At 39.8% G+C, this 27,223-nt stretch overlaps 1 protein-coding gene across 5 annotated transcripts in view; it reads left to right on the top strand.

Moving 5' to 3' along the window:
* The first annotated feature begins 12,931 nt into the window (after positions 1–12,931).
* The window catches only part of CCDC77 (coiled-coil domain containing 77), a 31,234-nt gene continuing 16,942 nt past the window's right edge, over positions 12,932–27,223 (top strand). The window contains exons 1-8 of one of the 5 annotated variants that reach the window (XM_045463653.1): positions 12,998–13,055; positions 13,660–13,728; positions 16,811–16,865; positions 18,913–18,981; positions 19,916–19,969; positions 21,788–22,031; positions 24,847–24,989; positions 26,776–26,872. In XM_045463653.1, the coding sequence (XP_045319609.1) occupies positions 19,932–19,969; positions 21,788–22,031; positions 24,847–24,989; positions 26,776–26,872 (522 nt within the window). In that variant the 5' untranslated portion in view covers positions 12,998–13,055; positions 13,660–13,728; positions 16,811–16,865; positions 18,913–18,981; positions 19,916–19,931. Of the gene's footprint in view, positions 13,056–13,659; positions 13,729–16,810; positions 16,866–18,912; positions 18,982–19,678; positions 19,813–19,915; positions 19,970–21,787; positions 22,032–24,846; positions 24,990–26,775; positions 26,873–27,223 lie in introns of those variants that run through there. The other 4 variants (XM_045463652.1, XM_045463650.1, XM_045463649.1 and 1 more) reach the window with 4 other exon arrangements.

The following is a 27,223-nucleotide window of genomic DNA, read 5'->3' as shown; positions in this document are numbered from 1 at the left end:
AGTTTTTACCCCCCTCTCAAATCCCATTACATTCAGTTGTCAGATTGCTTTGTCTAAAATCCAGAATACACCTTGTCCCCTCATCTCCAAACTCAACGATTCCAAACTCCTTTCTTATTTGCCACCTTACTCCCAAGCTTTGTGGTGGCTTTAATGCACTGTGCCTTCTCTCATCTCTGAGCCTCCACAGATAATGTTTGCTCTGTCTGGAACACGTTTGTACTCTCCTGACCCCACCCCACAGTTTCATATATCCCCTTTTTGACCTACTCATCTTTCATATATCAGTTTAAATATGACTTCCTCTGGAAAGCTTTCCTTAACTCTCTAGCGTCATTTACCCAACAGCAACCTGTACTTCCTTATCAAACTTTTTGGAATTTCTTCATTGCCATTCTTCCTCAGGCTGTAAACTATATGAAGGTAGGTGCAAGTCTGTTGTATTGACCACTGTAGCCCCAATTCCTAGAATGGTGCTTGGTGTATAGAAGGTATGCAATAAACATCTGTTAAATAAGTATCTGTTGAATGAGTGGGTGGATTCACCCAATAAATTTACTTTGTGTTTCATTGCCTCATCTACATTTACATATAACAAATTTTAAGACTCTACTAAGGTGTGGCATATATGATATCCCATCATTTGATTATAGTATCCGTAAAAGTTAATGCCCAGTTACTACACCCACCAGCCTCAAACCCGTACACAAACATTTGTTTCAGTTAGCCTTTGTTATGTAACAAACTACCCCGAAACTTAATGGCTAAAAAAACTTAGTGGCTAAAAATGAAAACTATTACTGCAATTCTGTGGGTTGGCAATCCGGTGTTCTCATGGTTCCCCTGGGATCACTTCTGCAGCTACAGGCGTCTGACAGCTTAACTGGAGTTGGAGGATCCACTATGGCCTCATCACATATCTGGCAGTTGGTGCTGGATGTTGGCTGGGAAGCCTCAGTTCTCCACATGACTTCTCATCCTGGATAGGATAGACTGCGTTTCTTCATAACATGGTCTTAACATTCCGGGAGTGTGAGAATGGAAGCCTAGGCCTAAGTCCTAGGATCCAAAATGTACAAGATCACTTCTGTCATATTCTGTTGGCCAAGGCAGATCATAAGGCCAGTCCAGATTCGAGAAGGTGGTGAAATGGACTACATATCTTGATGGGAAGAACAATAATATCACATTGCAAAGGGATGTAGAGAAAAGTGTGATTCGTCACACACAATTATAATGAGTCACAATAAAATCTGTTTTAAAAATCAAATTTTTACTAGTTAAATCTGAAAATCCACATTACTCACAACAGAAATAATGAAATTCTAAGTAAACCAAGTAACACTGAAATAATCATTAAATATGTAAATTAAAGTATAATTGTTTTGCTTTTATATTACTAACAGAGCAGCAAAGCCTTGATTGATCCTCAGAATAAACACAAACTCCTAAAAGCTTTGTTTCTCTTACTTTCCTTTTGATCTTTCAAGGTATACTTACCTAGTACTTTAAACTGTCTCCCTAGTATTTAAATTCATTCAGTGATTATCCTCAATCATTTATTTGCCTTAATATGCCTGAAAAATCTGTAGCAGTCACTTTAGCAGTGAGTCTATAAGAGAAACACAGTGAATATCTCTACTGGGGATGGAAAAAACTTATCCAGTTTTACCCACATGAGATTCTAATCCTCCCCTCCAGGAGTATCACCCACCCTCACCCCTCATACCCATCCCTTTGAGAATCACTATTGTAAAAGTTTCTTATGGTTTGTTTCCCTCTCTGTTTCTATCTTATTTTTGCTTCCCTTTCCCTATATTCATCTGTTTTGTTTCTTAAATTCCACACGAGTGAAATTGTATATTTGTCTTTCTCTGACTTATTTTGCTTAACATAATACACTCTAGTTCCATCCACATTGTTGCAAATGTCAAGATTTCATTCCATTCTTTTTGATCATCAAGTAATATTCCATCGTGTGTGTGTGTGTGTGTGTGTGTGTGTGTGTGTGTGTGTGGTCTTTATCCATTCATCAGTCGATGTTACATAACAAAGGCTCTTTCCATACTTTGGCTACTGTCGATAGTGCTGCCATAAACATTGGAGTACATGTGTCCCTTCAAATCAGCATTTTTGTATTCTTTGGATAAATAACTAGTAGTGCAATTGCTGGGTCGTAGGGTAGTTCTGTTTTTAATTTTTTGAGGAACCTCCATACTATTTTCCAGAGTGACTGCACCAGTTTGCATTCCCACCAACAGTGCAAAAGGGTTCCTCTTTCTCTGCATCCTCACCAATATCGGTTGTTTCCTGAGTTGTTAATTTTAGCCATTCTGACAGGTGTGAGGCGGTATCTCATTGTGGTTTTCATTTGTATTTCCCTGATGATACGATGTTGAGCATTTTTTCATGTGTCTGTTAGCCATCTGGATGTCTTCTTTGAAAAAATGTCTATTCATGGTTTTTGCCCATTTCTTCACTGGACTATTTGTTTTCTGGGTGTTGAGTTTGACAATTCTTTATAGATTTTGGATAGTCACCCTTTTTCTGATATCTCATTTGCAAACATCTTTTCCCATTCTCTCAGTTGCCTTTTAGTTTTGCTAAACTAAAACTTTAGTTTTGCTGATTGTTTCCTTCACTATGCAGAAGCTATTTCTCTTGATGAGGTCCCAGAAGTTCATTTTTGCTTTTGTTTCCCTTGCCTCTGGAGACATGTCAAGCAAGAAGTTGCTGCGGCCAAGCTGCAAGAGGTTGTTGCCTGTTTTCTCCTATAGGATTTTGATGGCTTCCTGTTTTACGTTTTAGCTCTTTCATCCACTTTGAGTTTATTTTTGTGTATGGTGTAGCAAAGTGGTCCAGGTTCATTTTTCTGCATGTCGCTGTCCAGTTCTCCCAACACCATTTGGTGAAGACACTGTCTTTATTCCATTGGATATTCTTTCCTGCTTTGTCAAAGATTAGTTGCCCATATGTTTGTGGATCCATTTCTGTGTTCTCTATTCTGTTCCATTGATCTATTTGTCTGTTTTTTTGTGCCAGTACCATACTGTCTTGATGATTACAGCTTTATAATATAGCTTGAATTCTGGAATTGTGATGCCTCCATCTTTGGTTTTCTTTTTCAACATTACTTTGCCCGTGGTTAATCAGCTCTAATGAGGGCTTTCTGCACATAGTATGTTAATATTGACTGTCAATAGTGCTCGGGTCTCAGGGCAGAACAGTTAGGTATAGCTGTAGTTTACAGGTGCTGTTTTCAGTAGTTAAGCTATTCTTAAAAACTTTTGAGAAAAAAATTAAATAATATTAAAAAATTATGTTTTATACAAAATTTGCTGTCGTTGGTGCTAGAATAGGATAAAATGAATATCCAACTCTGATAATCATCTAGCTAGGCTGTGATCTCTGAATTTATTGAAAAACGTAATAAAACTTCGTAAATTCAGACTAATTGAAGGAAGGCAAGTTGCTGAGAGCCAAAATTAAAAATTACTAAATTTGTAAGGAAAGACTATTTCGTTTCAAATATACTTTCTACCAGTGGTTCTCAAACTTTTTGGTCTCGGGACCATTTTGTACTCTTAAAAATTATTGAGAACCAGGCACCTAGGTAGCTCAGTTAGTTAAGCATCTGACTCTTGATCTCAGGTTAAGTCATGATCTCGCAGTTTGTGGGATCGAGCCCTGTGTCAGGCTCTGCACTGACAGTATGGAGCTTGCTTGGGATTCCCTCTTTCTCCTTCTCTCCCCCATCTCACATGTGAGCACTCTCTCTCTAAGTAAGTAGACTGTTAAAAATAATAATAATAATAAATAATAAACCCCTTACATGTTGTATTAATCAGCTTTCTCCAGAGAAACAAGACCAATAGAATGGAGAGAGATAGAGAGAGAGAAAATGAGGAATTAGCTCACACAATTATGGAGGCCGGCAAGTCCAAAATCTGCAGTGTGGGCTAGCAGGCTGGAGTCTTAGGAAAGTTGATGTTCCACTCCAATGACTAGCAGGCTGGAAACCCAAGAAAGAAGATGGTTCAGATAAATTCTGAAGGCGCTCTGCAGGAGAATTCCATCTAGCTTGGGGAGGCTGGATTTGTGTTCTATTCAAGCTTTCTATTTGTGTTCTATTTGTGTTGATTAAATGAGACCCACCCACTATGAAGAAAAATCTGCTTGACTCACAGTTTATTGATTAAATGTTAACCTCATCCAAAAAAAACCCTCCAAGGTGACACATAAAATTAACCATCACACATGTTAATATATATTTTTTTTTCTAAAAGGAATTTAGTGATAAAAGTGGCTTGAGTTTACATTTTTTGAAAAACTTTTTAATGTTTGGCTTAGTAAGACCAAGCTGGATTCTCATACCTGTTTCTGTATTAAATCTTTTGTGATATATTGTTTGGGTTGAAATATATGGGAAAGAATCCAGCATCACACAGATATGTAGTTGGAAAGGAAATAGTATTTTTTCAATATTTAGCCCTTTCAGATAATTGTAGTTACTTTTTCCTTTTTTTTTTTTTTTTTTTTTTTTCATTTTAGAGAGAGCATGCAAGCAGGGGAGAGGGGCGGGAGGGGGGGGTGGGGAGAGAGAGAGTGGGAATCCCAAGCAGGGTCCACACTCAGTGCAGACCCAATGCAGGGCTCAATTCCACAAACTGTGAGATCATGACCTGAGCCAAAATCAAGAGTCAACCAACTGAGCCACCCAGGCACCCTGATAATTGTAATTTCTTAAAGGTTAGCAATATGGAATCTAAAACTTTACCAATGAACTTTTTGTACTCTGTTACATTAAAATGGTAGTCAACATTGTCCTTGAATGGATTTTTTACTCAGTCATGATTTTGTAACATCATGCATTGGTCATCTTGATAATATTATTTCAATATTATAACTGAGTTATATAGATCTTCCTAATGTTGATGCACATAATTATATAATATAAAAAAATCATAGCAATATTACCATTGATGTTCTCAGAAAATTGAGAGGCTGTCAAACTGAGAGCAACAGAAACAAGTTTTCCAAAATAATGATTTTCACTTATAGCTCAGATTTTCATTGTCAACAAATACCATCAGTTTCCACTGAATAAATGGGCTCACATTGTTCATTTTCAAGAAAATGTCTGTCAACTACCTAGATCTAAATAGCCATGGTTTATCTGTTTGGCCTTCTGGTGTTACATGAAAAATGTGACTAATTAAGCTCATAAGTGCTTCTCCTTGAGAAAACCTTCCTGCTTCTGTACATAGTAGAACTGCTTTCTTTATGTGTACTTCCTACTTCATCACATAGACTATTAAAAAAACATGTTCAAGAGTCACAGTTTACTAAAACTAATCATTTTTACTGCTTCATCATGGGCATTCTTTTTTTTTTTTTAAGTTTATTTAGACAGAAAAAGAGAGAGAGAGAGAGCATGGGGGAGAGGAAGGGAGAGAGAGGGAGAGAGAGAATCCCAGCAGGCTCCACGCTGTCAGCACAGAGCCTGATGTAGGACTGGAACTGATAAACCTGAGCCAAAATCAAGAGTTGGGCACTCATCCGACTGAGCCACCCCCACACCCCCATCATGGGCATATTTAAATGAAACTGGCTTTTTTTCTTCTCAAACCATTAGTGTGTGTCGTGAAAACAATGACTACAAGTACAGTTTGGTGTTACTGCCATGATTCATGCTGAGGAACCAGTAGTTTTAGCCACCACTGCTTTTGCAGTGCAAATGTCAATGACAAAAACAAAACAAAACAAAACAAACAAAAACAGGGTGCCTGGGTGGCTCAGTCGGTTGAGAATCCGACATCAGCCCAGGTAATGATTTCACAGTTCATGAGTTTGGGCCCTGCATCGGGCTCAGTGCTAAGTGTGGAGTCTGGTTGGAATTCTCTTTCTCTCCCTCTCTCTCTCCCCCCCCCCCTCTCTCTCTCTCTCAAAAATAAATAAAACATTAAAAAAATTTTTAATAAAAAAAAGAAGGCAAATAGCATTTTAATGTTAATATGAAAATAATTTTGACTTCCAGACCTTCAGAAGATACTTCAGGGACCAACATTGGCCTGAGGACAAATAAGGATCTGTTGACCACACTTTGGGGACTGATGATGTCACAGTCCATGAGTTCGAGCTCGGCATCAAGCTCTGTGCTGATAACTCAGAACCTGGAGCCTGCTTCAGATTCTGTGTCTCCCTCTCTCTGCCCCTCCCTCATTCAGGCTCGCGCACTCTCTCTGTCTCTCTCTCTGTCTGTCTCTCAAAAATAAACATTTTTTAAAAAGACACATTTTTACATGGGTTTTGAGCAGACAGACTCTAAGTAGTCCACAGGGACAAATCAGTATAGGAGGAAGAGATTCAATTTTTATGAACTCTAAAGGTTGAAAAGCTATGATTTAAAATGTTTCTTTTAAATTTTTTTTAAATGTTTATTTGCTTTTGAGAGAGAGAGAGAGACAAGTGGGGAAGAACGAGTGTACCCCCCAACATGGGGCTCAAACTCACAACCCTGAGATCAAGAGTTGTGTGCTCTACCAACTAAGTCAGTCAGGTGCCACAAATTATATTATTTTAGAAGCAATTACAAGGTGTTCTTTGAAGGATATACATGGTTTTACTGCTGAACAGAACAATTTACAGTGCACCTAAATTTATTGATAATCTTGTGCCTTGCCTTACAACAATCCATTATCTGCTGAGTACAAAAGAATACATGATTAAGAATCCATTAAAGGTCATATAAATATAAGTCATATTCAAATAAATAATGCTAATATCTCAGGCAAACAAGCTGTGGGTACTTTGAGGGAAGATAGACATAGACTATGAATGTTCAAATAATCTGATTGGAAAGTAGTTGTTGATACCTTAATTAAGGGAGGAAAATAGTGATAATTTACAAGTAATTTCTGTAGACCTGCATTTTAGGTGCACATATTTTCACTAGTCTTGAAGAAGAGATAAAATAAAAATCATCAATTACATATGAAGAATACGTCAAAGTTTAAAATTTTTTCAAAAACTGTGGAACTCTAAGGCAGTAGTGAAGCCAATAATAAAATTTAATTAGTGTGTATTCTGGGAGAAGAAATTATATTCTAGGAGAAGAAAAAGAAATCACATATAGAAGAACTTTGGTTAAGAGGCTACATGTAGGGGCACATCGGTGGCTCAGTCAGTTAAGCATCCAACTCTTGGTTTCAGCTCAGGTCATAATCTCACAGTTTGTGAGTTTGAGCCCCACATGGGGCTCTGTGCTGACAGCATGGAACCTTCTTGGGATTCTGTCTTCCTCTCTCTGCTCCTCCCCTGTTTGCTCTCTGCCTCTCTCTCTCTCAAGAATACACATTTAAGGGGCGCCTGGGTGGCTCAGTCGGTTAAACGGCCGACTTCGGCTCAGGTCATGATCTCGCGGTCTGTGAGTTCGAGCCCCGCGTCGGGCTCTGTGCTGACAGCTCAGAGCCTGGAGCCTGTTTCCACTTCTGTGTCTCCCTCTCTCTGACCCTCCCCCGTTCATGCTCTGTCTCTCTCTGTCTCAAAAATAAATAAAAACATTAAAAAAATTAAAAAAAAAGAACACACATTTAAAAAAAAGAAAAGAAAATCCTTTAAAAATAAAATAGAGGCTACATTTATACCAGAATTTTTAACATAGAGACTAAAAGATATTTCATTTAAACATTAAGATATATAAAAGGAAGTTATAAAGGAAAGGATTAATTCAATAATGCATGGCAGCATTTCATAAGAATTGGAAATAACATACAAGGCTCTGGTTTTTTTTTTTTTAATTTTTTTTAACGTTTATTTATTTTTGAGACAGAGAGAGACAGAGCATGAACGGGGGAGGGTCAGAGAGAGGGAGACACAGAATCTGAAACAGGCTCCAGGCTCTGAGCTGTCAGCACAGTGCCTGACGCGGGGCTCGAACTCATGGACCGTGAGATCATGACCTGAGCCGAAGTCGGCCGCTTAACCGACTGAGCCACCCAGGCACCCCACAAGGCTCTGTTTTATATCACTTTCAATGGCTCTGGTAGGCAAAGTGATCTAAAAGATTTTTAAATGCAATATTTCAAATGATTATCTCCTTATTAATGTTATGGTAAAGGAAGAAGAAACATTTTAGGGGCCCCTGGGTGGCTCAGTCAGTTAAACATCTAGCTTCTGCTCAGGTCATGATCTCACGGCTTGTGAGTTCGAGTCCCATGTCGGGCTCTGGCCTGGAGCCCGCTTCAGATTCTGTGTCTCCCTCTCTCTCTCTCTCTGCCTCTCCCCAACTTGTGTGCTCTCTCTCTCTCTCTCTCAAAATTAAACAAACATTAAAGTTTTTTTTTTAAACTTTAATCATTTGAATCTCATTTGAATCTCTAAATCTGTTTTTGCCAAAATATTTGCATAATTTGTAAAGTAACGTATCAAGAGCTTCTACCTTAACAAACTAGGTGAATTCAAGAACAAAGTCAAATGCCATATTCCAAACAAACAAACAAACAAACCAAACAAAAAAAACTAGGTGAGGTATTTTCTCATATTTGGTTTGGGTTCACTCAAATTTATGTCAAGGACTTTATCAATAATTTTCTATGTCGCAGATGCCTTCATAGAGGACAGATAACACAGACCTTGTTCACTACTGTGTACCAACCTACACATGACAATAAAAATACAAATAATAAACTGGAAAGGAAATGATAAATGCCAGTCTTCTATCTTCTCTCTGCCCTGTGATTTTTCAAAATTAAAACATGGGTACTAGTTATTTGTTTTCCTGGTGTAGGCTCCCTGGACAGGTACATAGTTTTTAAGTACTCCTATTTCCTTTAGTGTGTTTGTATGTGCATTGTCTATTTTTCTGTGATTTCTCAGAGGGCAAACGCTATTATTTCTTAAATTTAGCATTAAATGAGGATGGGAAGCATACCAAATATATGCTTCAGTTATATTTATTCTTTCTTTGATATGTATTATTGTTATGAAGTCCATGGTTCCTACACAAATAAGAGAAACCAGAAGTTTACTTTTCAGTTATCTGTGTTGAGCTAATAAAAGTTAATTTTTCCAGGAAGGTAATAGTTCTTTCACCATAAAAAGAAAAACCAGCATGTGATGCTAAGAATGAATGGTGAGAGTGATTTGAGAGGGTTTTCATAGTTTGTCAAGAAGGTAAAATTTGAAGAAAAGGTGAAAATTTGCAGCAGTATAAAATGCCAGAAAGAATGAGATACGACAAGATGTGATCATTCAGTTTAGCAATTAATAGATCATAGAGCAATTTCAATAAAGTTATGGAGTCAAAATCCAGTTTCGAGTGAGTTGGGAAGTGAATGGGAGATGAAGAAAAGGAGCCAAGCATGGACTCAATGTCCTTGGCTGTGGAGGAAAGGTTGGGTATGGAAACATGGAAGTTACTGAAGGAGAACCAAAGAATACCTTCACAAGCTAGTATACATGAGTGGGCCTCAGTGCTGAGAAGGAAGAACTAATGGAGAATTGGAGGCTGAAGATAGTAAGAGAAAAACCAAAGTCCCTAAAGAAGCAAAAGAAATGAGCATGATAAGAGCAGGGACACCCGTTCCTCTGAAGCAGAGGAAAAGAGGTAAATACAAGTACAGTGATGGTAAGTAAGTGGGTGAGAAGGCACGAAGTTAAGGCAGTTGATTACCTTGGGAAAGAAAGACAAAGATACTGGGAGGGCTCCCTTAAGGGTTTAAAGCAAATTGTGAATACCCAAAATGGCTCCTGTGGAAATAAGGAGAAAGAGCAAATGTTTCTTGAGAAGTGTTGTTCTTCACTTCTGAGGGTTTCACTAAGGTTAGAGACCATAACTTTATAGTGATATCATTTCCCATAAATGGGAGACTGTTCCCCAGGAGCACACATAGAAGGCAAAAGCTAAGAATAATCTAAAGTACAGGAATTGGGGCCCCTGGGTGGAACCTTGGTGGTGGGTTAAACATCTGACTCTTGGTCTCAGCTCCTGTCTTGATCTCAGTGTCAGTGAGTTCAAGCCCCACATTAGCCTACATAAATAAATAAATAAATAAATAAATAAATAAATAAATAAAATAAAATAAAGTGTAGTGCCATTACAACAGAAAGACAAAGAGATGAGATTGCCAGCAGTAACAATGTTATGCACCACAGAATTAAACTGAGTAGGAAAGTAAAGTCCCAGGGCGGGAGAATATACCAAGTAAGAGTTTCTCAGGTTTGCCTTTCTCATAGCCTCCATATATACTCATATATACTCTTCCTCTTGTATTTCCCATTCTTTTTTAAGGTTTTATTTTTAACTAATCTCTGCATCCAACGTGGGGCTCAATCTCACAACTCCGAGAACAAGAGTCACACTGTCTACCGACTGAGCCAGCTAGGTCCCTTGTATTTCCCACTCTGATTAATGTCACCTACTCCAGCTAATCTCCCTGTCCTGGATCCAGTTGATTGGAACTTTTTTAAAAATGTTTATTTATTTTCTTGAGAGAGAGAGAGACAGAGTGAGAGCAGGGGAGGGGCAGAAAGAGAGAGGGAGACAGACTCCGGAGCAGACTCTAGGCTCTGAGCTCTCAGCACAGAGCCTGACGCGGGGCTCAAACTCACAAACTGGGAGATCATGACCTGACCCGAAGTCAGACGCTTAACCAACTGAGCCACCCAGGCGCCCTGGAACTTTTTTTTTTTTATCTTTATTTATTTTTGAGAGAGAGAGAGAGAGAGAGAGAGAGAAACAGAGAGAGAGGGAGACACAGAATCTGAAGCAGGCTCCAGGTTCCGAGCTGTTAGCACAGACCCTGACATGGGCTCAAACCCACAAACTGCGAGTTCACAACCTGAGCTGAAGTCAGATGCTTAACCTACTGAGCCACCCAGTCAATTGGAACTTTTAAATATTTCCCATTTTCCTCTTCATATTTCCATTTTTGCCTCCCTTGTTTAGTTAGGCATTTCCGTGAATTACCACGGCAGCCTCCCAGATCTTCAAGCATTATCCTTAATTGATCCTCTGCAACCAGAGTGTTTTTTTAAAAAAATCAATCTGACATTGGGTGGTTGTGAGAGAGGGAGGGTTGAGAATAACCCTTTGACATGTGAATGAATGATGACACTTCAACCTTGATATAGAATGGAAGAAGAGCAATCTAATAAAGAGAGGAAACACACCTGTGGGGAAGAATGTTATATTATATATGCATTCATTCATTTGGCAACAACTTTTGAGCATCTGCTAAGTGCCAGGCACTCTCCTAGATTCATTCTGCATATATAACATGAACAACAATAAAAAGACAGAGCTTACATTCTAGTGGCAAGGGGAGATAAAATAATGAGCACAAGCAAATATATATTATTTTAGGTGCTGATAAGATCTTTTTAAAAAGTACAGAAGGTAGGGAGCGGAAGGGTGGTAAGGGGGGATAGTGTAGTCAGAGAAGGGCTCAAGACTGATGACATTTTAACAGAAGCTATGCTATCAAAATACAATGACAAATTGCTAAATGAATATCAAAGCACAAGGGATTACTTCTAATAAAGGAGATGGTATTTGTATTGGCCTTGGTAGGGATTTTATAGGTTAAGATTCATGGAAAAGATCAATCCACATAAAAGGAAGGGTATGAGCCAAACCTGGGAAGTCCATGCTACATTCAGAAAATAAGTTATTTATTATATAATGAGATAAGTAGGATCAGGTTATGTCAGTATTTGAATGCCATATCACTCTCTGGACTTATTCTCTACTCTTTGGGGAGTCACCAAAAGTTTATGAACAGGAATGTGACATGTCCAGAAATGTGCTTTAAAAAAAATAATCACCTTTTGTAGAATGGATTGGAGAAGGGAAAAACACCAGTTGGAAACCTATTGTAGTAATCCAAGTGAAAGATGATGAGACACAGAGTAGCAATTAATAAGATGATATGTATTTAAGAATCAGTCTGAAGATAAGATGACCACGATTTTGCTTAAAATATATATATAAGGGAGGGCACCTGGGTGGCTCAGTCAATTGAGCACCCAACTCTTGATTTTGGCTCAGGTCATCATCTCACAGTTTGTGGGAGCCCCTCATCCAGTTCTGTGCTGACCGTGCAGAGCTTACTTGGGATTCTCTCCCTCTCTCCCAAAATAAAAAAATAAACTTTAAAATTAAATAAAATAATAAAAAAATGTAAGGGCCAAAAGAGACACAAAAATACTGATTTTTGGTGTAACTAATAGAGAAAAATCACAAGACAGAAAAAAGTAAATTTAGGAGATATCAAATTCCTTCTGGACATCCTTAAGTCTTATACAGCAAAGAGTCCCAGCTTTTTCATAGCAGTAGTGACAGCTCAGAGGCTGAAGTGCCTTTCCCCCTACTCCTACTGTTTGTTCTTCTGGAAAGATGAGACTGCAATTGAGTTTTGAATTAGCTTACATTATTAAAGCCAGTTTCTCACATATTTCAGGAAAAGGAAGCAGTGTCTGCTGATAAAAATAGTAGTATTTATATACATAACTCTCTGACGGTAGAAATTGAACCACAGGTTCTATCTTGACCCTAGGCCACCAGGTCATTGGAGAAATTATCTTCTTAGAATCTTCACCTTGATATAAGCTTGTAAATTGCAACACATAATAATCCTGTATCCATTGCATGATTATGCATCGCGTTTCTGCATGATTTTTTATGAAAACAAAGTAGTTGAACAAGTTTAAACTGGGAGTGCCCAGAATTAGTGCGTTCTGACCCCAAACACCACACTACCAGTACTGGGATGAACTGGGTTGCAATCCATTAACATCCTCCACTAGGGAAGCTGCGTGCTGAAGTAAAACTACATTTCCCGGCTATCTCTGCGCGGTTAGACGCGAAGCGAGGAAGGGCGGGAATGGGGCGCGCCTCTGTGTGAATAGCCTTCCTATTGGCGCACAATCCAAAGGGCCGTGTAAACTCGTGGGCGATTGGACCGATTTCGTGCACGCTCAGTGGCGCTGCAAAGCTACCGGATTTAAGTTTTGTTTTTCGGTTGCGGGTTTCTGACTCGGAGGTTTAGTGTGGCGTGAGTACAGAGTTTTGGGTTTGGGATGCAGGAGTGGGGGAACGGGCCTTGGGCTAGAAAAAATCTGGTGAGAGAGAAGTAAGTGCGGGTCCCGGAAGAAGGAAGTTAGGATGTGCAAAGTGAAATATTTTGAGGGTGCTGGAGGATTGGGGAGCCATAAACATGAGGGAGTCAACAGCAGGATGAAATATAAAAAAGAGTGTAGAATTTGGTGTCCTGGAAATGCGCTCCGGTATTCCCTCATCCCACAATAGTCTAACCCTCAATTTCCTCATTTGTAGATTAAAGTATAATAAAAGTAGTTAACCGAGTTGTTATGGGGGTAAATAAAATAAATGTCACAGTACTAATCAAGATTTAATTTTAAGTAAACAGGCTGTATTAAAAAACAAAAAAAACCACTTAAATGAGGATATCACAGAGAGAGGAGTAGAAGCTAACTGAAACCCATTAATTTATCTATATTGATCTTTTGGGAGATACTATAATGAGTAATGCCCATTTTCTATCTGCAAGGAACATACCCTGCCATGAGAGAAATTATAGCAACAAAGAACTCTATTACGTTAACTTTTAGAGAATTACAGATGGTGTTCTTTTGCAGCTACATCATTTTGATAGATCAATTTGGATCGAGAGACTCTGGAAAGAGATGGAGGTAGTTAGTTTTCAGGTACTAACTGGATTTCATTAAGTGAAGAGGGGAAGGGTGGGGGTGGATTGATGTATGTTCCAGCTGGAGGGAAGCTCACCGACAAAGGCATGGAGGCAAGAAAGTTATCTGCAACGGGAGTATTTTAGGGGAAGAGAGGGAAATTAGGGGAGATAGGTTTGGTCCTTAGATAGAGAGCCATGACATCTAGGCTGAGTTTGATTTAATGCGTTAGGCTATGAGGAGCAACTGATGAATATTATGACTTTTAAGAATATGGTGCAAAGGGGTGCCTGGTTAGCTCAGTCACTCAAGCATCCAACTCTCGACTTATGCTTGTGTCACGATTTCACAAGTCATGATCTCACATTCGTGAGATTGGCCCCATGTTGGGCTCTGTGCTGACAGCATGGAGCCTGCATGGGATGCTCTCTCTCTCCCTCCTTCTCTGTCCCTACCTGGTTCTCTTTCTCTCTCAAAATAAATAAACTTAAAAAACAAAAGAATATGGTCCAAGGGAGACAAGGGGTGGGTAGAACAGTTAAGCCATTATAGTAGAGCTGGGAAGAAGATATGGAGATCCTGAATAAACATGGTGATTGCCCAGAGAGACTATATGGGATTTTCATATGGTTGGATGAAGGTCAAGAGAAGGAGTAATGAAATAATGAATGTTAATTTTAAAGTCCAGGTTGCTTATGAGATGCTGAATTCGCTTTGAGGTGCTAAAACATACGTGACTTGAGTGATTTTTTTTTAAGTTAAACTTTTTTAAGTTAGACATTTCAAACTCCAGTGGGACATATAGGTGAAAATGTCCATTACATATTGGACATTCAGACCAGGATATTGAAAGATGTCATTTGTTCATTCAGTAAGTAATTGTTAGTTACTCTGCCAGGTAGTGTTTTAAATAATAGAGGTAATCATAAACGCAGTGGGGATAATGATGTTCCCACAGAAATGGATAGAGGAAATAGCAAAGAAAGTTGAAGACAGAACCTTTTGAACCAAGAAAGGAAAATTTTCAGTAAAAAATAATCTCCATTTATTGAGCACTTATGTGTCACTGTTCATCCTTTTTATTCATTATTTAATTCTCACACCAACCTATGATATATGCTATTTTCCCCATCTTCCTTTTTTAAGTGTTTATTATTTTTTGAGAGAGAGGCAGGAGCAGAGAGGAATGGGGACAGAGGATCCGAAGCAGGCTCTGTGCTTACAGTTGTGAGCTTGACACGGGGCTCAAACTCAAGAACCATGAGATCATGAACTGAGCTGAAGTTGGACCCTCAACCAACTGAGCCACCCAGGCTCCCCTATTATCCCCCTTTTTTTTTTTTTAAGTTTATTTTATTTTGAGAGAAAAAGAGCAAGTGGGGTAGGGGCAGAGAGAGGGAGAGAAAGAATCCCAGGCAGGCTGCACACTGTCAACTCAGAGCACAGTGTGGGGCTCAAACTCAAGAACTGTGAGATTATGACCTGAGCTGAAGCTGGATGCTCAACTGACTGGGCCACCAAGGCACCCCTAATTTCCCCCTCTTTTTTTTTTTAATTTTTTTTTTTCAACGTTTATTTATTTTTGGGACAGAGAGAGACAGAGCATGAACGGGGGAGGGGCAGAGAGAGAGGGAGACACAGAATCGGAAACAGGCTCCAGGCTCCGAGCCATCAGCCCAGAGCCTGACGCGGGGCTCGAACTCACGGACCGCGAGATCGTGACCTGGCTGAAGTCGGACGCTTAACCGACTGCGCCACCCAGGCGCCCCTCCCCCTCTTTAATAAGTAACTGAAATGTAGTGAGGTTAAATAACAGGTCTTGTTACACAGCTAATAAGGGACAGAGCTTATACTTAAACCCAAGTTTGTTTAACTTTAGAGCCCAAGCTCTCAACTCCCAATATTTTTTGAAAAGGTGGTCAACACTGTCAAATTAAGTATGCAAAGCAAGGAGTGACTTGTTGGATGGAGGGTGGGAAACCAAGAAAGCAGTTAAATTTATTCATTTGGATGTCTCGTGACCAAGAAGAATAACCAGTTCAGATGTTGTAGTAGAAGTCAGATTGTGAGAGAATAAAACTAAATGAGATGTGAATATAGATAACTTTTTGTAGATGTGAAACAGGAGTGAGGACAGTCGCTGACTCAGAGGGGGAAGAGAGGTTACGGGTTGTGGGAGGACTCTCTTAAAGTTCCAGGTTACTTGGGGGCGGGGGGGGGGGGGGGGCAGCGTGGCAGGGCCTGGCTGGCTCATTTGGTAGAGTGTGCAGCTCTTGATCTTGGGGTTGTGGGTTTGAGCCCATGTTGGCTTTACTTTTACTTTATAAAACAAATAAAATGTGTCAAGATTATTTAAAAAAAAAGCGTTCCAAGTTACTCTTAAATAGTTTTAGAACAGTGGCACTCCTCTTTAAGATGTCACCTGGATTCATAAAATGGGATATTCTTTGGCCATATTAAAGAATGAAGTACTAATACACGCTACAGCACAGATGAACCTTGAAAACATTATGCTAAGTGAGAGAGAACAGTACTAGCCAACCGCAAAGGACCACATACTATATGATCTCATTCCTATGGAAGTCCAAAATAGGGAGATCTATAGAAGCACAAAGTAGATCAGTGGTTGCTTAGAGTTTAAGGGGAGGGGGGCACAGGGGTGATGGCTAAAGGGTAGAGGACTTCTTGAAGTGATGAAAATGTTCTGTAATTGTGATGCTTACACATATCTGAACATACTGAAAGCATTGCATTATATACTTTAAAGATTTTTTTAAACTATTTATTTTTGAGAGAGAGAGAGTACAAGCAGGGGAGGGGCAGAGAGAGAAGGAGACACAGAATCTGAAGCAGGCTCCAGGCTTTGAGCTGTCAGCACAGAGCCTGACGTGGGGCTCGAACTCACGAACTGCGAGATCATGACCCGAGCCGAAGTCAGACGCTTAACTGACTGACCAACCCTGACACCCCTGAATTATATACTTTACATGAATGACTTTTATGGAATGTGAATTACTCTATCTCAATAAAGCTGTTTAAAAAAAAAAAATGTTACCCATAATCCTACTATACCAACCCAATTACCATTTCTATTTTCTAGGTTATTTTTTACAAAAGACAAATTGGCCCGACTTGGAGAAGTTTTGTGGAAGGAGGTGAGTAGTCATTTTAAAGGAGAGAGTGAGAGGGGTGCCTGGGTGGCTCAGTCAGTTAAGCCTCCGATTCCTGGTTTTGGCTCAGGTCATGATCTCACAGTTTCTGAGTTCGAGCCCTGCATTGGACTCTGCAGACAGTGCGGAGCCTGCTTGAGATTCTCTCTTTCTCTGCTCCTCCCCTACTCACGCTGTCTCTGTCTCTCTCAAAATAAATAAATAAACTTAAAAAATGTTTTTAAAGGAGAGAGTGAGAAAAAGAGATGGTATATTTGAAGGGTTGGTTGGTAGAAGAAAGCTAATGGAATGACAGACAGAAACCAGTATTCTAGCTAAACTGGGTAGACTGACCAGTAGAAGAAGATGTTGAACAGAGTCTTTCAAATTCATATTGAGGATTTTTTAAAAAATTTACTGAGCATCTACTGAACCAGGCACTGTTTTTAGTGACTGGGGATTTAGCAGTGAAAACAAGAGATAAAAAATCCCTGCCCTTAGTGAGTTTCCACGATCCAGTGTGGGGAGTCAATAAGTAAAATGTATCAGATGGTGATGAAGTAAAGCAGAGAAGGTCGGTAAGGGGATGCCAGAGTGGTCAGAGGAGACTCACCAAGAAGGTGACATCAGGACCCTCAAGCAGTGGGAACAAGCCGTATAAATGAATGGGAGAAGAACATCATAAATACAGTAGAAACGTGAAGTGTGAAGTAAACATTTGGCACGTTTCAGGAACAGCAGAGCCTGGTGTTGTTGGAGCAGTGAGCAGGGGGAGAGTAGTAGGTGGGGTCACAGAAGTACTGGGGTAGTTGGACCATGTAGGACTTTGTAAACCATTTTAAAGATGTTGGTTCTCTGACTAAAACAAAACAGCTTGGAGGCTTTTGAGAAGAGGAGCTTTGTGGTTTGAATTATATTTTAAATAATCACTCTAACTGCTATGTTGAGAATAGACTGTGGGGGGCTGCTCTAAAAGCAGAAGCAAAGACACCAGTTGAAGAGGCTGTTGTAGTCATCCAAGCAAGAGGTTGTAGTGCATTGGACCAGGGCAGTATTGGCATGAGTGATTGTCAGATTCTAGGTATTTGGATGGTAAAGCCAATAGGATTTGCTCACAGGGATCAAGTGTAGCATATAAGACAAGGAGAGGAGTAAAGTTTCTCCAACCGAGTTTTTTGTCATAAGCAACTGGCAAGATGGAGGTAGTAATTACTGGAAGGTAGAATTCTGAGAGAAGAGCAGCTTTGGATGGTAGGTATTTATTTAGCAGGAGCTTGGTTTTGGACACGTTAAGCCTGAGAGACCTGTACGACATCTAAATGGAGATATGGAATAGGCAGTCAGATAGGCATGAGAGGAGTCGAGGGCAGAGCCAGCGCTGGAGGGAGAAATTTGAAAACCATTAATGTGTAGATGGTATTTGAAAACTGACACTTTCTGTGGTCACCAAGGCAATAAGTCTAGAGAAAGATGAGGAAGAACTAGCAGTGACTGAAAATTAATGACCAGTGAGGAAGAAAGAAAACCAGGAACATGTGGTATCCTAGAAGCCAAATGAAGAAAGGTTTCAAGGAGGAGAAGCAGGGGCACTCTGGGTTCTGAGCGAGAAAATGGCACACAGAATTAACAAGAGTGATTATCTCTTTTCACAATTTTTCACAAAATTCTTCTCCAAAGAACTGAAGATTATAAACAGATGTATGCCAATTGAAGAGCACAGGAACAGGGGCGCCTGTATGGCTCAGTTGATAGAGCATCTAACTCTTGATTTTGGCTCAGGTCATGATCTCAGGGTCATGGGATGGAGCCCCACATTGGGCTTAATAGTCTCTTTCTCCCTCTCCCTCTGCCCACACCCTAAAAGTACATGAGCAGAATATTACATCATCTTGCTCAAAATCAAATGGGTTGACAAAGCATGCTCAATAAGACAGTTTTCTCTAAAGTTAATAAAATAAATTCTCCTCTCCCCTCCCTCCATCCCTCTTCCCCTTCCTCCTCTCGGTCTCTTTCCCTTTTTCTCTCCCCCTTTCTCCTCTCCTCCCTTTTTCAGAGAACATGACTGTGAGGTTATCTTCGTGAAAATTTCTATGATAAGGTTGTTCAAATAGAGGAACCCAAGGTCTGTATTAGCAATGGGAATGGAGATTGTAAATGAACTTTTGTAAGTAGTTTTTTCTTTCTCTAAGATAAAACAATGGATAAAGAACACCAAAGAAGGATAAAATGTCAGTGGCTTTGTATTTATTTTAAATTTAGCATAACTAGTCCTCTACCTTAATTCCCATACTGTCCCTTACTTGTCAAAAATTTTTCTGAATCTCTCTTCTATTTCAGCAAAAGGATTGTAAATTTGTTTTGCATTGTTGCAGACAGCCTTCATATAAAGGAGGCTTTTCTTTTTTTTTTTTAAATTTTTTTTTTTTTTTCAACGTTTATTTATTTTTGGGACAGAGAGAGACAGAGCATGAACGGGGGAGGGGCAGAGAGAGAGGGAGACACAGAATCGGAAACAGGCTCCAGGCTCTGAGCCATCAGCCCAGAGCCTGACGCGGGGCTCGAACTCCCGGACCGCGAGATCGTGACCTGGCTGAAGTCGGACGCTTAACTGACTGCGCCACCCAGGCGCCCCAAGGAGGCTTTTCTTTTGTGTGTGCTTGTCCATTCTGATTTTATTTGAAAATAAGAACAATGAATGCCTTATGAAAATTCAAAGTCAGATTTTCAAGATTTGGAACAACTTTAAAGAGTGCTATATTTTATTTATTTTTTATTTATTTTTAAGCTGGTTTTTGTTGTTGTTATTTTTGTTTTGTTTGTTTTTAGTAATCTCCACACCCAAGATGGGACTCAAACTCACAACCCTGAGATCAAGAGTCACATGCTCTTCTGTCTAAGCCAGCCAGGCACCCCAAGAGTCCTACATTTTAGGACAGCACGTTCTCACCAACAGGTGCATCTGATGATGGTGGAGAGGGAATGAGTCTGTGCATCCCATCTTATACTGTTTTTTTCTGTTCCTGACCCATCATTCTGAATTTTTGTGTGTTTGACAGGTGTGAAAAGGACAGAATGAACTTTACCCCAACACGAACCCCTGTCTCCAGAAAGTAAGCCATTTGTTTATTTTTGACTTGTTAAAGAATCAAGACTTCTGTAGCCTTAAGTGCAAGTTAACTTGGGAACTAGAAGGGTTTTAGAAGTGTATTTCCAAACTCTGGATTTAAACTATGTTAGACCTCATTTCTCTATTCTTACTATATATTTTTCGGATTAAAAACTAGGACATATTAAGGGTGCCTGGCTCAGTTGGTTAAGCGTCTGACTCTTAATTTTAGCTCAGGGCATGATCTCACGACCCACATCAGGCTCCATGCTGGCAGCGCAACGTCTGCTTGGGGTTCTCTCCTTCTCTCTCTGCCCCTTCCCCGCTTGCACTTTCTCTCTCTCCCTCTCTCCCTCTCTCCCTCTCTCTCTCTCTCTCTCTCTCTTTCTCTCTCTTAAAATAAATAAATAAACATTAAAAACTAGGACATATTAAATGTTCATACCAGAATGCAGGCAGTTTGAGTGAGCCTGGTATAGTACGTGTGGATGCTGGACGACAGAGGGAACAATCAGCATACAAACAGGGGACTTTTAATTCCGGTTCTGCTATTAACTTGCTACACAATAGATACATCTCATCCTTGTGGCCATCGCTCCCCACTGCAGAATCTCAGAAGTACCTCTTAGTTCATCTACTAGCCTATTTCCCAGAGTTGTTATAAATAAAACTTCCTTTGAAAACATGAAACATTAAGTAAAAGAGTATTTCTGTCATGAGCTTTTAGTGATTGAGAAAATACTAAGTTTTTTTTCCTTCCTGATAGCTGAAAGTAAATTTTAATATCTCTTCTGTACATGCTCACTTATTAAAGGTGTTGACCATGACCTTCACAGCCTACAACTCTGGGCTTCCGGTATAAAGTTTCTCCACACTGCTGTGTATTTTGTTATGTTGTAAATTGTAGAGATTTAGCCAAACTGGATTAATTTTCACAGGGTTTCTCCACTTCTGGGCTATTTGTTTTCCAACTTTCATTTTTTTAGCTGAAGGCTCTTACTTGCTAAACTTCTTGTCTTGCCTTTGATTAACCTTTGATCTGGTCTAGTCTTGGTCTGTGTAATTCAGATGTCTCTGATGCTAATATGATTGTGTGCTCACTAACTAGCCTATTTTCTAATCCTGAATCTTATATTTATCATTCCCTTTCTTAATAAGTTTGCCACTTACATGCTTGTTCCTAAGAACAGTTTCATCTTGCAAATTATAATCTTAAACAAATGGCAGTGCCTTCTATATACGCATCTCCATACATTTTTCCATTTAATACTGTTTGGGTGATTCAGTAATATTTGAGTATCTCTAATTCACAGTTTCAATAACTTTGAATAATGTTCCATTTATATGAATATACCACAATTTATCCATTATCCTATTGAATGGATGGAAGGTTTACCATTTTTATTATTACAAACAATGTCATTATAAACATTTTCTTACATGTCAGCTTGTATATATGTGCATGAGTTTCTCTAGGACAAGAGGAGTAGCAGTTTTACTACAGTGTATAGTGTTCCGTTGCTATGCATCTTAAGAGCATTACATTTTCTGTTACTACCTGGTCTTACTTGGGTGATGTTTCATTTTTCTAAATGATCTTTTTATCCCTCTAACATGTATTTTGAATCTATCTTTAAGCCTTTAATACTTGGAAACCAGTTCACAAGATTTGTCACTAACCTGAAACATTAAACTTTGAAGGTTTATGAGCACCTTGCTTCTAGCACTTTAAGAACATAAACCCCTTTTTTATTTAAGAAATTATAATGTCTCATAAACGTCCCCACAGTTTAATGAACATGCCCTTTGTAATGTCACATAGGCTGACAACTGCCTCCAAACATGATGTTGCCTGTGGCTTCAGTGGTCCCACCAACTGGAAGGGAAAGTCTTTCTTGGATTCGGTGGAGTCAACTCCCTTGCCTTCCACACAAGATCGTCTGGCTGTCCTCTGCCCTTCTCAGGAGCTTCTGGAATATTACCAAAAGAAGATGGCTGAGTGTGAGGCAGAAAATGAAGACCTGTTGAAGAAACTGGAACTCTACAAAGGAGCTTGTGAAGGACAGGTGAAAGAGATGGCGCATTGTGCCCTTTCAGGACTCTGATGGAGTCCATTCGTTACTGAGAGAAGTGCCAGCTTGTATCGTAATCAGATATTTTATTTAAAGTTTATTTATTTATTTTGAGAGAGAGAGCACATGCACTCATGTGAGCCAGGGAGGGGCAGAGGGAGAGAGAATCTCACGCAGGTTCCATGCTGACTCGGGGCTTGATCTTACTCGTGAGATCACAACCTGAGCTGAAATCGAGAGTCAGATGCTTAACTGACTGAGCCACCTGTTCACCCCCCCCTTTTTTTTTAAGTTTATTTATTTTGAGAGGGAGTGAGAGCAAGTGGGGGAGGAGCAGAGAGAGAGAGAGAGAGAGAGAATCCCAAGCAGTCTTTCCACTGTCAGGACAGAGCCCGTTGCAGGGCTCGATCTCATGAACCATGAGATCGTGACCTGAGCTGAAATAAAGAGTCAGATGCTTAACCAACTGAGCCCCCTGGGCATCCCGACTTTTCAGGTTTTCTAAGTGTTGCCTGTTAGTTTTCTGATATCATGTCCTTCCTTCTAACCCAAATCCCATTGTGCTTCACTTCAGTGGCTGTACTGTCTGCACATGACCCCTTGCTTATTCTTCTGCTCTGCTTGCATAGCACAAATCCTAGCTATAACTTCATCTGGTTCTCCACCACCTCCTCTCCTGGAGCAGGATTTCTCAGTCTTGGCATTATTGACATTTGGGGCTGGGTAATTCTTTGTTGTGAAGACGGTCCTGTGCATTGTACGATGTTTAGCAGCATCCTTGGCCTCTACTCACTGGATACCAGTAGCACACCTCTGCCCCCATCTTCTCTGTCCCCAATTGTGACCATCAAAAATGCCTGTAGACACTGCCCAATTTCTCCTGGGGGCATAGGCAAAATTACCCCCCAGTTAAGAACTGTTCTCCTAGAACGGTCACAAATCATTACACAATAAAGTCACGGTAAACATATCCATCCGTATCCTCAGTCACTGTACAACAATTTTCTCACCTGTGCTCACCTGTGCCATACCCTCACTCTCCTTCAGCCTGCCACCCCTTCTTAGCCCACTTCTCTCAGGCAATCTTGCTTCCTAGTTCACAAAGGAAATGCCAGCCACCTCGCATTCACTCCCTGCCCATCCACACACAGATACCTACACTTCTGTCCATCTCTCTTCTTCTTTACCGCTGCAGGGGCAAGATGTCTCTGCCTGTTCAAGGTGAATTGATCCAAAACTCTCCCTGGCCCCCAATCCTCCTTCCTCCTAAGAAACCCTGTTTCATCCGCTCTCTTCTCTCCATGTTCTGTTTTTAACTTCTTGCATGACATTGGCTTTTTCTCCTCAGTATATAAACATACTCAAGTCTTTCCCAACTTAAAGGAAGAAAATGCCATTCTGTAGTTATGCTTTTCCCTGTCGACCCTCTTTTCTCAACCACACTTCTAGAATAGTTTGACTTTATCACTCTCTCAGCGACTTCTTGACTGCAGTTTGGTCTCTGTCCTCATTGCTCCATGAAAACTGTACCTCCTGTGGTCTCTAGAACCTACTTGTCAAAATGATCTCTTCTCTTTGTAGTCTTTGCAGTATTTGTCACCATTGACCTTTTTCTGCAAACTCATCCTTTCTTGATTTCTGTCATTTTTCTTTCCTAGGTTCTGTCTTCACCTCTCTGCCCAGTTCTTCTCAGTCTCCATTCACAACTCCCTTTCCTTAGTCTTAACTGTCTAAGTTCTAGATTCCACCGTATATGGTCTCATCATATTTGTTCGTTCTACTGCTACATCTGCGATGATGACACCAAATAACTGATGGGGACTCCATTTTCTCCCTGAGCTCCATGCTAACATGCCCACGTCTGAGCTCCTTTCCGCTTTGCTCCCCTACCCACACATTCATATATGCCACTAACACTTCCCTTTATCTCTTCACTTGTCTTTATTCTTTGTCCAGTAAATGGTATCGTTGCCTGCCGCACTCCCCAGCCCCTACTTCCTTCATTTGGTAAGTGCTATTGCTTCTGCTTCCTTAATGTCACTAGATCCATTCTTACAGCTTAATCGCTCTTGCCACAACACTAGTTCAGACTCTTGTTACGCCTCCCCTGAGCTACTCCTTACCAGTATCCAGCCTCCGGCCCCATAAGTCCCCAGTCTGCCTCTCACTATCCACTCCAGTAACACTGAAGTACTTGGAGTTTTCCAGACACTTACGGCTCTTTGATGGTTGTGTATTTATGTCTCTTTCCTGAGAGTACGCCCCCCTCCGCTTGTCTCCAACAGTTTTCGTCTTTCAAGTTCCAACTTTTTGGTTGCATTCCCTGACTTCCCAAAACCTTAGAGGTTTTACCCCTGCCGTGCTTTCCCCTCTACCGTTTTATTCTGTATGCTCTTTCATGAAATAATTAGTTCATTTTAATTGTTGGCGTGTCTCTTTCCCCACAAAATTCTTCAGCTCTGTAGCCAAAAATCATACCTTTTTATCTTTGTCTTTCCAAAATTTTATAATCCTTATTACATAGAAAGCATTAAAAAAAAAAAAAGGTGTGACTAGAACAGGTAGATCATTTGGCATTACAGGGTTTTGTAATCTGTAAAAGATACGAGAGCTTTGATGTTACATGCAAACGTCACACTCACCCTGTAGCTTTTAAACCCTAGTCTATACACACCTGTTGTCATTTGAATTCTGTGTTGGTGAAACCATTCACTTTGTGATATATCTACCTGAACTGAGCCACCATACCCAATAAGAGATACTCCTATGAAGTCAAATATCTTTTCAACTACCTTTTTTTTCCCCTCAGCATAAACTAGAATGGGATTTGCAGCAGAGGGAGGAAGAGATTGCTGAATTGCAGAAAGCCCTAAGTGATATGCAGGTCTGCCTCTTCCAGGAACGGGAACATGCTTTACGCCTCTACTCTGAAAACGACCGACTGAGAATCAGGTGCCAACTAGCAGAAGGGAAATATTGGAGTTCTGTTTCTAAATTAAATGAAACAAGATAAATATCTCTATGGTCCTTCTCTTAGGTTGTGTTCCCCAGGAAGCAGACTCTGAGATGAATACGAATGCCCGTAGGATGGTTAGTAGGTAGACTCTCAGGAATACCATCTACGAGCAGATTTGGACAGAGGAAGAATTTGAACTGTGATTCGATGGTAACAGTTAGCTTCAGCTGAGCTCTGAGGCCAGGACAGCCATTCAGAGGCAAAGGGGTTGAACATTTGTACCCCACTCATTGGATGTAGGCTGCCACCAGGGAGGGGATATAGACTTGGGAAAGGCTGCTGCCTTCAGCCTAGGGCAGTTGCTGGAGAAGCTCTTGGGTGAGAAGTGTCTTGATCCTGAAGGTAGCATCTGAGCAGTGGTCCACGATGTGGAAGCATCCACTACTAAATTTTTTTTAAATTGTGGTAAAATATATTTAACATGAAATTTACCATTTTAGTCATTTTTAAGTGCATAGTGCAGTGGCATTAGGTATATTCACATTATTGTGCAGCCATACCACTATCCATGTCTAGAATACTTTTTCATCATCCCATATAGAAACTCTAAACAGTATCTCCCCATCTCCCCTCCTCCTAGCCCCCAGTAACCACTGTTCTACCTTCTATGTATTTGACTTCATATAAGCAGAATCAGATAGTATTTGTCCCTTTGCATCTGGCTTATTTCATTTAGCACAATGTTTTCAAGGTTCACCAATGTTGTAGTTCACCATATCAAACTTTCATCCCTTTTTAAGGCCAAATAATATTCCATTATATGTATATACCACATTGTGTTTATCCCTTGGTCCACTGATGGACATTTGAATTATTTCCATCTTCTAGCTATTGTGAATAACACTGCTGTGAACATTGATGTACACATACCTGTTCAGGTCTCTGCTTTCAGTTGTTTTGTATATACACCCAGAAGTGTGATTGCTGAATCAAATGTTAATTCTATGTTTAATAATTTTGAGGAACTGCCATACTGTTTCCCATAGTGACTGTACCACTTTATATTCCCACCCACAGTGCACATAGGTTTCAGTCTCTTACTGAATGTGCATACCAACATTTGTTCTTTATTTTTTTTAATACTAGCTATCTTAATGGGTGTGAAGTAGTATCTCATTGTTTTGGTTTACATTGCCCTAATGATTAGTGATGTTGACATTTTCTGACATGTTTATTGGTCATTTGTGTATCTTTTTCAGAGAAATATCTATTCAAGTCCTTTGCCCATTTTTGAATTGGGTTCTTTGATTTTTACTGTTGTTTAGTTTTAAGAGTTCTTTGTATATTCTAGATTGAATCCCTTATTAGGTAAGTGATTTCCAAGTGTTTTCTCCCATTCTGAGTGTTGCCATTTTATTCTGTTGATAGTCCTTTGATGCACAAAAGTTTTTTATTTTTGTAAGGTCCAATTGGTATATTTTTCTTTTTGTTCCTTCTGCTTTTGATGTCATGTTTAAAAAATCATTGCCAAATCCAATATCACTTTGTTTTATTCTAAGAGTTTTATAGTTTTAACTCTTATATGTAGGCCTTTGATCCATTCTTTCTGAATTAGTATAAACACCTGATGTTTTAAAAATTAGAGTTAAGGTCTAAATATATCTTACTCAATTTTAATTTGATGTTGCCATTGTCGTAAAAGTAAATCAGAAAGGAGGTCTTTTAAATAGGAAAATTTACTTCCTCTGAACACAATATGTGCTTACTCTATGAGAATTGCAGGGAGCTAGAAGACAAGAAAAAGATTCAGAACCTCTTGACCCTTGTGGGCACAGACACTGGAGAAGTGACCTATTTTTGTAAGGAGCCTCCAAACAAAGTAAGTAATCTTTGGTACAGCATGGTAAGCATGGCTTTTATAAAATACAGGATGGGGTCCACAATCAGAGCAATTTTGGTACTTATTAAAGAAGATAGAAGGAGAATTAAATGTCATAGCCCCTAAGTTTTCAGAGCACTTGCTATAATTACAGACAGTTTTATGATTTTATTTATTTTTCTCTGAAAAAACCTTGGGAAGTAGTATTGTTTACCCCATTTTATTGTTTGGAAATCTAATTTTTTTTAAATGTTTATTTATATTTAAGAGAGATAGAGACAGAGTGCGAGCTGGGGAGGGGCAGAGAGAGGGGGAGACACAGAATTTGAAGCAGGCTTCAGGCTCCGCAGA

The sequence above is a fragment of the Leopardus geoffroyi genome, chromosome B4 (genome assembly GCF_018350155.1).
Source record: "Leopardus geoffroyi isolate Oge1 chromosome B4, O.geoffroyi_Oge1_pat1.0, whole genome shotgun sequence".
Lineage (NCBI taxonomy): Eukaryota > Metazoa > Chordata > Mammalia > Carnivora > Felidae > Leopardus > Leopardus geoffroyi.
This window is presented reverse-complemented; position numbering and strand designations above follow the sequence as displayed.